This window comes from Octodon degus, unplaced genomic scaffold, assembly GCF_000260255.1.
Source record: "Octodon degus isolate 3935 unplaced genomic scaffold, OctDeg1.0 scaffold00008, whole genome shotgun sequence".
Lineage (NCBI taxonomy): Eukaryota > Metazoa > Chordata > Mammalia > Rodentia > Octodontidae > Octodon > Octodon degus.
Window position 1 is genome coordinate 9,136,715 of NW_004524584.1, and position 13,482 is coordinate 9,150,196.

The 13,482-nt window shown below is 34.1% G+C and overlaps 1 protein-coding gene across 2 annotated transcripts in view; it reads right to left on the reverse strand.

The window, feature by feature from the left end:
• Positions 1 to 13,482, reverse strand: part of Dnajc13 (DnaJ heat shock protein family (Hsp40) member C13) — a 136,348-nt gene that overhangs the window by 46,935 nt on the left and 75,931 nt on the right. For both annotated transcript variants that reach the window (XM_004625017.2, XM_023705210.1), the window contains 7 exons: positions 11,463 to 11,566; positions 11,225 to 11,384; positions 9,823 to 9,885; positions 8,766 to 8,867; positions 6,026 to 6,130; positions 4,605 to 4,807; positions 3,304 to 3,388 (listed from right to left, as the gene is read on the reverse strand). In XM_004625017.2, coding sequence (XP_004625074.1) covers positions 3,304 to 3,388; positions 4,605 to 4,807; positions 6,026 to 6,130; positions 8,766 to 8,867; positions 9,823 to 9,885; positions 11,225 to 11,384; positions 11,463 to 11,566 — 822 coding nt within the window. The remainder of the gene's footprint in view (positions 1 to 3,303; positions 3,389 to 4,604; positions 4,808 to 6,025; positions 6,131 to 8,765; positions 8,868 to 9,822; positions 9,886 to 11,224; positions 11,385 to 11,462; positions 11,567 to 13,482) is intronic.

Genomic DNA, 13,482 nt, shown 5'->3' on the forward strand with positions numbered 1-13,482 from the left:
GAGCAAAGGAAACAATCAATAGTGAAGAGACAAAAATGGAATAAACAATTTTCCAGCTATACCTCAGAAGACAAATATCTAGAATATATAAGAGACCTCTCCTCAAATTAAACATCCAACCAAAAATGGTAAACTGAAATTAACAGATATTTCTCACAAGTAATATAAATGGCCAATACATACATGAAAAAATGTTCAATGTCTCTGGCCACTAGCAAAATGCAAAATAAAACAATACTGAGATTCCATCTTAGGTATCATCAAGAAATTAAATAAATGGTGGCAAGGATGTAGGGCAAAAGGAACCCTTCTACATTATTGGTAGGAATGTAAAGCAGAACTACCAGTATGAAAGTCACTATGAAGATTCCTCAATCTAAAAATAGGAATTCCACTGAACCCAGCTATTCTTCTAGATACCTTCCCACAAGTCTTCAAGATATTATATTGTAGTCTTACATGTATACCTATGTTTATAGCAATACAATTCATAATAGCTCAGTCTTGGAACCAGCCTGTCCATCAACAGATGAATGGATAAAGAAATGGTTGTTATACACAATGGAATATTACTCTACTATAAAGGATAAATTTCAGTGATTTGTAGAAAAATGGATACACGCTGAGACCATGTCTTAAATGAAATCATGCTTATCACCAAATTACAGAAGGATCAAAAGATGGAGAGAAGGGAAAAGGAACAGGAAGGGGATTTCAAAAGAATTAAGATTCCCCATAACAAATGTAACCATTATGTACTACAATCATGGAAAAATTCTAAAAAGGTGGTGGTGGTGGTTCAATTAATACCAGAAACACCAGATAGTACTTGTACTACCAAAAAGTACCAAAAGATGTGGCCTCTAGAAATAGGAGAAAGAAATATTGAAGGGAAAATCTGAGACCACTTAAGTGGATCTGGGCCAATAACCACATAAAATTGCTATAAATGAACACTGGACAAACAAATATATCTTATCAAAATCAGTAAGTGTGGTATTTCAATTTTCTTCAAATAATTCCAAAGAATCCCTCATTGGCTGGGGGTGGTGGCACATACCTGTAATCCTAGCACTTGGGAGGCTGAGGTAGGAGAATTGCTGCAAGCTCAAGGCCAACCAGGGCTACAAAGTGAGGTCACAGCCATTGTGAACTGCATTGTGAAACTTGTCTCAAAAGATGCCCCCGCAAAAAAAAAAAAAAAAAACCTAAATTTTGTTCAAAGACTACCAATAAATTTAACACTAACAGTAATAAATTAATAGTGTAAGTACTGGCCCATGATTCCAGTGTCAAAATTCTGGACTCACGTACAAATGAACTATATTCCTTTTAAGTAACTTTAATTTCTCTGTTTTTGTATCTTATCTGTTAAAGAAGGTATTCAAATTAAGTGTGTCCTTTTTTGATGTATTTTACAGAGGAAAAATGAAGAAGCAGCCATGTAAGATTTTCCCCAGTGCTAAAGGCCACTATAGTTCAAGATCTGGCATTATGCACTGAGTATGGTGGTACACATCCATAATCTCAGAATTCAGGAAACTGAGGGAGGAGAAAATTCCAGGCCAGTTTGGCTACACAGTGAGTTCAACACTAGCCTGGATTACACAGCAAGACCCTACCTCAAAAACGAAAAACAAAATTAATATTATGACAATAAATGAGGCAGAACAAAGAAAAAAAGTATTTCAAGTTGTCACTATAACAGAAAACCTAGCACATTCACTCTGTATCTTAGACCACTTAAAAAATTCTGAAGCTCTATCAGATAGTTATAACTGCTCCTGAAGTCTAATGAAATACACAAATTCCCTTCTAGCCAATGGAAATATTTCTGAAAATTACAATAGCCACTTAACTGTGTTTCAGGAAGATTATAGTCTCCTACAATACAGAATATGAAGATAAAACAAAAACAACTTTTAAAATAATTTTTGAACTCAGTATTAAAAATACAGGAGGCATGTGCTACTTACTTAAGAGGTTAGGAGATCAATAAAATTCTTCCCTGCAATCACTGGTCAGATATTACTAAATATTTTTGGTTAATGAAAACACTTATTCCTTTATCTCCCTTATAATTCAAGTTATAATCATTTCTTTACAAGGTTTTCAGTTTCTCTTTTCTGTCTTTACAATTCTTTTTTTCTTTCAATTTCATAAATCTTGGAAAAATGCCTGAGAGCTGCTGGTTTCCTTGGCATGGTCTTTTATCTCCATGTTGAGGGCTTAACACACAAAGCAAACTCCTCTTTGAACCACCTCAGACACACAGTCATGTGAGTCTGGGTGGGAAGACTGTGGAAGACCATGTTCTTGTACTTAAGGGTCTAAATAGAAATGTCCATTAATAGAAAATTTTTAAATGCCAGTATCATTAAATAAAAAGCTAAGGGCAGAGAGGGCATTCTTGTATGAAAACTTTGACCTAGATACTTATAATACACAAATATAAAAATACATAACTGAGTTACTCTCTTCTCTTTTGACATCAAAGTACAAATAAAAGGTATAAACCACATCAATTATTAGCAGATAGGACTCCAAAGTCAAGGTATGTGTAACTAATGTAAAAAAATTAGATTTGAGGGAGACAGGAGGAAGGCATGAAGTAGGGCAAGTAAAAAGGATCAAATGCACTATGTATACATGCCAATTTAGCACGATGAAAGTATTCATCAAGGATTGCAAACGTACTAAATTAAAAGAAAAAAATTAAACCTGACAGAGTAATCAACAGCTAACAGAGAAACTACCTTAAATTACTGGGATCTGAGTGATCTGAGTTTATGTTAATCTGAGTTTTATATAACTAAATTCTAGGATAGCAGAATAACACAAAACAAAAGAAACTTTAACATAGCCTACATTACTTGAAGCTATATAATAATGCCTTTAAGTCAGTTGCTAAGTTAATTCAATTAGATAACTGAGAACAGTCAAAATCTAGGCACTATACTAACAAGACTGCTATCATTACCTGTTAAAATGTCGTACCTGGGCCCTACCACAAACTAGACTAAATTACCTGTCAGGTATCAGAATGGTGTGGTTGTAAGATAATAATACCCTTTGAGGCCGAAATCTGGACACTTTCCATTTTTAGGTTCCTGTATACAATATTCCACAGTATAATCAGAGTGCCAACTCTTAATATTAACAGTGAAATAAAAGTAAATCAAAGTTCAGACTTTCTGAAAATGAAATGGATTTGATAAAATAAAGATGGGGACTTATAAGAAAATCAAGAGAAAACAATTCTTAAAATCTTGTTCTTAGTTTGATAACTTAGAAGTAACTTACCTGAATAATGTGTGGAAGGCAAGTACTGTCAGACAGCAGTCTTTTTACTCTGGGTAAAGGCCGAATGATGGCATTATCTTGATCCCTAGAAAATAGTTTCTAAGGTCAACATTTAATATGTTAATTAAAATTTGTATGTTCAGAGCATATGACATTCTACTAGGCACAAAGCAGGTTACCTTACTTTTTTGTTAATGAAGACTAAGCTCTCATACAGCTGGGAACATGATTAGGTATTTTGGTTTAAATCTATTTGGCTGCTTAATATGACTTCATTTCCTTCCATAAGATTTCCTTGAAAAACAGTACCCTAGAAGAGCCAAAGACTCTTGTTTACTATTTAATCAATTAAACTTTGTGTTGTCTAACACACTGTCAGAGGATAGTCCCCCCAAAGGGTACATGAAACTGTCACATAAATTTAAACCTTTATCTAACTTTGGCCAGTATTTTCCAAATACAGCCTTAATTTTACTGCTATATTCTAAATGCTAAATGTTTGGTTTTGTACCTAATCTGATTTTTAAAGATAACTGGAAGCAAGGGCAATATGCTATAGAATACAAAATCTATTTTTCAGCAATCTCCATAGAAAACTTTTTTCTATAGCAATAAAACAAAATGACGTACATGTAACTTTTTATTATGACTGAGAAGTTCCATGCAAGGGTCATAATTACAACAGTGGTGGAAGAACAAACCCTCACCACTCTCACCAATCAAGTGGGGAAGAAGTGGGTCTAGAATTACATGTTAAAGTGTAAACTACCATCTTCATACCTGGGCCCTGCTGCTGTGCTTCTCACCAGCCCGAGGACCAAACTATACCACAAACTAGACTAAATTACCTGTCAGGTATCAGAATGGTGTGGTTTTAAGATAATAACACCCTTTTAGGATGAAATATGGAGATTTCATGAAAGGAATCTTCATAAAAGGAATGATTGCCTTAACACATCACAATCTGGTGTTCAACACTGATTATGAATTGCACTTTACTATTTCAAAACTATTACTCCTAAATTGTAGCAAGTAGATCTGAATTTTATAAATATTACTTGGCATTTCCCAGAAAAGATTGCTTCTTGGGTACTTGATCAATTTGCAAATTATATATTTATATCTGTTTTGAAAAGTCCCAAAGGCCAAACCACCATTCTTCAAAGCTACAAATAGGACATCTTTGTTTTAAACTGCCAGTACAATCCCACAATATTACTGAGGAAGTTATCTGCACAAATATTAAGAACAAGATAGTTTAGACTACCCTGTTAACCGTGAATACATTGATTATATTTTACCTGCTTGGGAAATATCCACACATTGTGATCAGCATGTTCAATATAAGGGTAGCAAGGTCAGTTTCATTTAGTACAGCCTGTCCACTGGCTAACAGACACCACTTAAGCTGAGGTATTGCCTGAAGTGGTCGCCATCCATCCATGCCTTGAGCCCAGCATCTGGTTTTTGCATTTAACATTCCTTTGGTCCATAATTCCTGCATCTTGATTGATGGAATACATCATTATTACAAAAGAGATGAAATAAAATGGAAATTCTTCTAATCTTGTATCAGAGTATAAATATATATGAAATAATATCCTATGAAATACTAATATTTCATAGGATATTAGTAATATACTCAGAAAAAAACATACACATTAACTATTTAAAATAAATTCTGAGGTAGAGGATCTCAAGTCTGAGTTCAGTCTGGGCACATTAATAGAACTCTGCCTCAAAGTAAAGAAAGAGGAAGGAAAGAAAAATACAAATGAAAACAACCAAATTTCTGTTGACAGGCTTTCAAGAATGCTTGGTCTACCACAAAACTCTCTATAGCCAAATTCCAAATAAGCAAAAACAGTTCAGGATAAGAGAACAGCATCAAATTTTGCAAATGAAGGGGAGAACTGCCTTTCATTCTTGGACTGAATGGCACTATCCAATGAATTTCAAAATACACTGTACCTCTATGTATGCTATACATTAAAATGTATTTGTTCATATCATATGGAAGCATCTATTTGACATAATTATTAAGAGTATATATATATATATATATATATATATATTTATTTATTTCATGTACAACCCTGAGTGCTACCACCACCACTACTTTTTGGGTAGGGGAAGGGATGATACTGGAGATTGAAACCAGGGTCTTCAACTGAACTACATCCCAGAGCATCCCCACCCCCCACTTTTTTACAATGAGACAGTCTTACTAAACTGCCCAAGCTGAGCTCAGACTTGTAATCTACTGCCTCAGCCTCCCACTATATTCATTCATTCATTCATTCATTCATTCATTCGGTGCCAGGACTCAAACTCAGGACCTTGCACTTTTTTTTTGGTACCAGGGATTGAACTCCAGGCCTTGTGCTTGTTAGGCAGGTGTGTATGCCACTGAGCTATCTCCCCAACCTAGGTTTTAAGACATAATTTTGTATTCATGTGTGGTTCTTCTGAAGTACAAATCATCTTTCATGTGGAAAGGGCCATATCCCTTTTGCAGCTGATATTTAGTAGCTCAATTCAGTTTTAAAACTTTTTGCAGTACCAGGGATTGAACTCAGGACCCTGGGCCTGCTAGGCAAGTGCTTATTCTACTGGGCTATCTCCCTGGGCCCTCAGTTTAGTTTTAAGATACTATACATATCTATGTATGTTAAACAGAATGTTGTAAGAAAGGAGATGCTCATTTCTCCAGTATACATACCTCATGAAATCCATATGGGCCACTCCTTTCCTTGTCTGCATTGCCAAAATACCATTCTTTTTCACTCTCTCTTTTCATGTCTGGAGCAGCTTCAATTACATTGCTCTAAGTTTTTAGAAGATTTTAGTTACTTTTGAAGGCAGCAGTCACAAAAAAAATTACATAGTACTAAATCAAGGGGTTTAAATCCCTTTAGGAATTTGCCTGAAATTTTAAGTGACTCTATTTTAAGAGTTAAGGATTAGATTTTTAACAATCAAAAAAAAAAGTTCTTTCCTTATTAAAAGGCATTTGAAGTACCTACATGGTTTCCTACATTTACTCTGCTAAATTCAAAATACCAATAGTCCCTATGATAATAAGACACCAAAATTTTAGCAAGGTAAAAACACTGAAATACAAAATAGCTATTTAAATGAATTAAATACCACTAACCTTAAACCATAATGTTCAAAATGTTAAAGTTTTTGTGGAAAATAAAACTCAATGAAACGTAAGAATTTCAGGTTGCTGCAAAGCCAGGAGGGAGGGAAGATGGTTTACATCTCAAATGGACAAGTGTTGGACAGTTGGAGTCAGTCCCTGGGGAGACTATCATTAATAACAGATTCTGGGGAATAGCCAAGTTTGTGGCTTTGTTTTTCAAAACTCTGCTTCAGCAAGATGTGAAAAAAGGAAGAGGCTACAGAAACTCATCTGATTCCAGATAGGATGATGAAGAGGGCCACCAGGATACTCTCCCCAAAGAATGGATAGAATCAATCATCTTCATGGTCCCAGTCCTCCACCAATGGGTGGTGGATGAGGAAGGTGAATGTCTGCTCTTAAGAAGCAGACAACTGGACATACACATTCAAAGGAGGAGGAGAAAGAAGCCATCTGAAAGTGGAGGTCAGACCATGCTGGACAATTAAGTGGGTGTGTGTGTCTCCCCAGGGATTGCTCTGTACTCTCACAGATAAATGAGGTCACACCAGGAATTTTCACTGCAGGGAGCTGGCTTGACTGATGCACTGTTCTATAAATACATATGTTTGTCTCGTCTTTTTTGTATAGTTTATTAAGTATTGATATAATTTTAATAAATATTTTTAGGTTACGTACTGACCTTTCTTCTTTATGTAAGTAAATCACAGAAACTCAAACTCTGAATCTCAAGAAAATAAAAGGCTGTGTATTTTTAAATTTTTTTTTAATTTTAGGGATGGGTCTACAGGGTGTTCAGGGTCTCACTACTAGATCTTACTCATAGTGATCCACCTGTTTACAGCCTCCCAAGAGCTGGGATTACAGGCACAGGCCACAACGCTCAGTCTCAATTACCCTCTCAGGGTGCCCTAGGGGTGGGGCCAGTGGGACAGGCCCAGGGATCGAACCTTTGGCCCCTGCTTGCAGGCATTTTAATCAGCTGAGCTATTTGGCCAGCCTCCAAGGCTGTGTATTTAGAAAAACAAACAAACAAACAATTTCAGTAAGCATCTAAGAATCTGAGTTCAAAGCTTAAAATGCTAGCAAAAAAGTTTTGGTGGCTCTAACCACTTGAATTTTAAGTATAATTAAGAATCTGCATCACTATTAAACTGAATTTAGGCTAAAGCTGCTTCTATATATAACTTTTAGGTTTTGCATATAAGTTTCTCCACAGAGAACTGTAACCCGACTTGATGTGTACACACACTAACTCTCTACTAAGCAGTCGAGTCTCATCAATCATAGCTTCGGTGAAACACAATTAACCACCTATTTAAACAAGTTCAATATATGCAGCAACCAAATGATCTCTATATCCTATTTCCATTTTCTATGTCATTTCCTTTTCCCTGGATATTTATATAAAATATCTATATGGTATGGCAGAGAATTATGAACCTTTTTTAATACTATTATCCAATTACAGGAATGCAGATAAAGCCAATCAAGATCTATAAGCTAGATTTGTTGTAATCGTCTCTCTTAATAGTACAGATCACTTTCATAATTTTCTGTTAATGTTAATGAGGATAGAACTTTCATGTAATCAAGAGTATTTTATAACAACATGATTTTTAAATACCATGATGACAATCAGCCTTCAGTTAGGTTCATATATATAGCAACTAGTTAAGAATATAAGACTTTTGGGATTTAACTCCAGTTTTGTCACTTGAGCAATGTACTCAACTTTATCTTTTCTGTTCCCAAGTTTCCTCGTTGTAAAATGGGAAAATGATGGTAATCATCTAACAGAGCCATTTGGGCAAATAAAGTATAACAGAACAGTATTTGATATACCATAAAGACATATAAACAAGCATTAGGATTACCATTGTGTATACCTAATATCAGGGAAAGGCACATTGTACTCAAAAGCACCTTCAATCACAGTTAAGACAAAAATCTTAACATGATACATATACTTACCCCCCCAAAATTAAATATGAATCATAACAAAAAATTCAAATGACCTAAGTTTCTGTCACACTGCTTCAAAATATGCATGTTAACAATGTAGTCACTTTAAATGACAATAGATAGAACTGGAAAAAAATAGATTTGGAACATTACCCATTCTGGATTGTCCTCAGGGTGACTTCACTTTTTTGGTAGTTTTTTCATTTTTTTGAATTACTCTTCGAAGTATTAGTACTATTAGTTATTGAAGAAATACTTTAGAGACAATGCATATTACCATAGTTTTAGATTTTTAACCATAAAACTGTATTAAAAATGTTAAGTTTGTAAAGCCTACACCAGCACATACTTGCAATGGTACTGTAGCTCGGCTCACATGGAGATGTGCAAGGGTAAGCAAGTCCACAAGGATTCTAACTCCGTTTGAATCCATGAGATCTTTAACATTTTTCTGAAAGATGAAAATGTTTTTACATAAAATAAACCCTTTTTCTTCCATAGGTACTACTATTTAGAAAATTCTAACAGAATATTTGGAATTTCTTTGGAAATTACTGCCATACTAGTATAATTTAATTTTCAGAATTTTTGTTTATAAGAAATATCAACTTAGCTGGACTAAGAGGGCAGAACTATATTATAAATATATCGCTAATAATTTCTACTCAAATATATTCTAAGCAAAAAACCCCTCACAAGAATTAATAAAGACTGAAAATTATAAACTCTGGCTCTACAATTATCCTTCCATTTTTTTGTTATTGTTGATAAACATTACTATATAATCAGAAATAAACCCCAGTATTTTAAAAAATGTTTCAGTTTATTTTTTAAAACTTAAAAAATAATTTCTTAGGTATTAGGAAAAGACTAATTTAAAATTTTCTAGGACTCTGTAATTATATTCTAAAATGTAACTCATTTTAAAATATTTGTATTACAAAAGTGAGACTAAAACAAGGCAAACTGGTATGAATATCCAAATGTTGAGAAATAAAAATCTTCTTAAACTTTTACAAATTTTTGTTAGAAACTAGCATGAATCTACTGAAATTGTCTATATGCAAACCAGAAAGTTACGTGATTTTTCATTTTTTATCCCCCAATTACTTTCTACCATAAAAATGTATGCTGAGAAACTAAAAGCTATCCACTTCATGACAGGTATTTACTTTTTGTAAAATTTCATTCTAAAAGTTCTGTCTTAAAGAAAAGCAGTGTTAGGACAGAATATTCAGAGAATACTGGCAAAAACTTTTCCGTTCCTAAGTTTGAAGCACTCAGTTTTCTTATTTAAAAAACAAACGAAGCATCTCTGGATAATTAGTTCACATCCAAACTGTGGAATTTATCTTTATATACTCATATGATTTGGAAATGACAGCATATAGGCCAAAATACTGTACCTTATTAAGGATCAACTTGTTTAGGAAGAGGATCAACCTATCTCGTTCAAGTTTATCTGTGCACTATTGAAATAAATAAGAATTTAGTCCAAAGTGAATAGAAACACGTATTAAAACATAACCTCACCCCTTCGCAAAAACCAATACCTGATAAGAAATAATGCCATCATCTAAATATTAAGAAATTGAGAAATGTTTTGTCAACTATTACAGTCTCAAAATTTTATATAAATTATTTAATTTCTCTTAAGTTTTAGATTTTTAAGTCATTATAACAGATTAATATATGGTTTTAAGGACATGTATAAAACTTAAAATACATTCCTGAAGTAAAACTTTAAAGAATTGGTAAAAAACAAGTTTCACATAAATGACATTGTGATGAACATAAACAAGAAGGAAAAATGAGTGAAATATTAATGTCAAGCCATAAGTCCTCCAGTTTACTGAAATAAGAGCAAATTAAAATTTGACAGTGCCAATTTGGCTTATCAGCAAACAACAAGGATTTCTGTCTTGGTTATGGTACTTTTTAAGTTTATTTTGTGACCTCATGAGGGAAATCAGTTTCCTAATTTATTTATAAAGCACTACTCACTATAAAGACATAGTTGGCTACTTTAAAAATGGGTAAAATGAGGGTGAGGAGATAGCTCAGTGGGCTAAGCATCTTCCTGGCAGGCGCAATGACCCAGGTTCAATCCCTGGTTCTACATGCCGTGCCAGCCCCACGCACCAAGCCAGCCACCAAAACCAAGTGTGGTGATACATGCCTCTAATTCCAGTGCTGGGAAAGCTAAAACAGGAGGATCACTACAAGTTCGAGCTGTGTAGCAAGACCCTGTACCAAATAAAGACTTTAAAAAAAAATTTAAAAAAAAAATTAAAAATGGGTAAAATGGAATAGAGCATGAAGTACATTCTTTCCAATAAACAGCCACCATTCAAATGTGCTATAAAAATGATTGAATACCCCTCAACCATTCTCAATTGTTAAATGACAAATTATAAACATTAAATTTTGATTATCAATATATTGTAGTTCTTTAAAGTTTTACTATTCCTATACTTTTAAATTTAGTATACTAACATCATTTATAATTTTCTAAAATGGAAAAACAAAGGTACATCAAACTGCCGCAGTCACTTTCTTTTACATACATTACCCATTCACCTATATTTAAATTAAAAGATTGGCAAAGAGATCACTAAAGCTACCCAAAAGCATCAACTTAAAAAAAAAAAAAAAAAGAACTGACAGACTATTAACTCATTAATCATTTTCCTATTCATCCAACTTAGATTTTGTAAGTGTAACTCATGCCAAGTGAAATTCAGTTTTGAAAATTTAACTCTTACCCTGTGACACTATCATTAGCTATCTTCTAAATGATATCCTTACCCTCTCTAACATTCCAATGATGTATCTTGTATCTGTAAAAGGTCCTATTTCTTCATGACACCTGCCATAAACAATAGCAAGGGCTTGTAAACATAAACACTTCATGTTTACTTTTGGAGTGAGCAGGAACCGATGATATAGCTCATTGAAAAATTCATACCTAGAATAAAATAAAAAGTTCAGTGACAGAACCATAAAACCAATAGTAAAAAATGTAACAATATGAAAAGTAGCTCACGATCTCTTAATTGATCCACTTTCTTCATTCTCATCCTCCTCCAGTAGTAACCTCAGGTAATAGTCTCCTATTTTGATTTCCTCTGCCAGGCACTCATATTTAACCTTTATTAATTCAAACAAATTACATTAGTTTAATTTACAATATAATTTTGACAATCGCCACACAATCATTTCTCATAACTCATTCTGTTCAAAGGTAATCATCTATTAAAATAACTGGTAATTTATTATTACTGACATGACTTACTACTTCAGTTAAACTGACTTGAAACCACATATCACACTTATTTCTTGACGATAAATAAAATTTGCTAATAAAAGTTGTCAGAGGAGTACGTGGGTTTGCCACAACAAGCAGAGTAGATGGCCCTGTGGCATAGTCTGTTAAGCACACAAAGGTTTCTATAAGCCTGGCTTCATCCCCAGCGCTGCCTCTTGCATATGGGCCAAGACTGAAAAGCTACACATTAAGCACTCTGTATTTTTGGAAGGTCCCTTCCCTGTGTATCAGGTGCTAATAAGGAAGGAGATGTCCACACTTAGGATTTAAGCAGAACCTAAACCTTGTACTCAGAATGCTTATCTCAAGGAACTTTTTACTGGCACTTATAAAATGCAATTCCCAGACCTGATTATTCAAAATTCTTGTTCTAAAACCTGAAACAACTGATTTACAAATATATATGCTACATAAAACACACACATAAATATTTAATCTCTTTCATTTTGGTTCTATAAATGCTGAGCATTCAATTCTTTAAATTCCTATTGATTAAGCATATACTATTACCAGGCACTATTCTAGATAATGAAGATTTAGCTATGGAGTGAAAACAAGGCAAGAAAATTGGATAGTGAGAGCATGTTTGTTTTTACAAAAGAGCCTCAATTTTTAAAGAGTAGCCAGAGAAGGTCCATCAGATGATGACATTTTTAAAAAAGGCCTGAGGGAGATAAAAATAAATTAGCAAAGTGCTTGGGAGGGGTAGATTATCCTAGGCAGGAGGCAGATGAAGCAGAAAGACCTCAAGGCAAGAACATTTGGTGATTTCAGGGCAGCCAGTGTAGCTAGGAGAGAGGAAGGAACACTAAAGAGATGAGATCAAAAGAAAATGCTTAGTTCTGGGGTATAGGGGTTACACAGACCTTGCCTTATAAAACATTTCAAGAACTCAGACTTATATACTGAGAGACAAAGGAAGCCTTACGACCACCAAGGGTTGAGAGCAGAGAAATACAACCTACCTCCTACAAACAGGATCCCTTTGCTGCTATGCTAACAATATAAGGAGGAAGCAGTGATACTGCCCAACAGTCAGAAGGATTGGTTCTGGATAAATTCTGAAGGCCACTGAGTAGATTTTGTTGATAAATTGGATTTGGAGTATAAATGATGATTTCAAGGGTTTTGACTAGAAAGGAAGAAGGTAGCTTAGGGAAAGAACAAGAACACAATTCTAGAGAAAAGTTCTGCATAATTATTATGATTCATACATCCAATAAGATCTAAGTATCCAGTCTAGGTAAGAAAGTCAAAGCTAGAGAAAAAAACTGAGAATCTAAGAGCAAAACACATTTAAAGCCATGAGAATTGATCACTGCGGCGGTGAATATATAAAGGAGAAGTCCAAAACACAATCCTTTGGAGCCAGCCAACAGTTAAGGGTCATCAAGATAAGGAGAAATGAATAAAGATGACTGAGAAGGACTAGACAATAAAGGAGAAAATCTATAAGAATAGAACCTACAATAAAAGAAAGCTTTTGTAAAGAAGAGGGAATTATTAAATGCTTTAGAAATACAATTATATAGAGTTATGTACCATTTAATGAGGAAGATACACTGAGAGAAATGGAGTACTGTGAGATAGCAACCTTGTGTAAACATTGAAGTATACATAACACCAAGTTAAGACAGTTTCAACATCATTAGGCCGTAATATATTATAGGACTACCATGAATACGTAGGCCATGGTTAACTGAAACATCACTGTGTAACACATGACTCTCTCTCCATA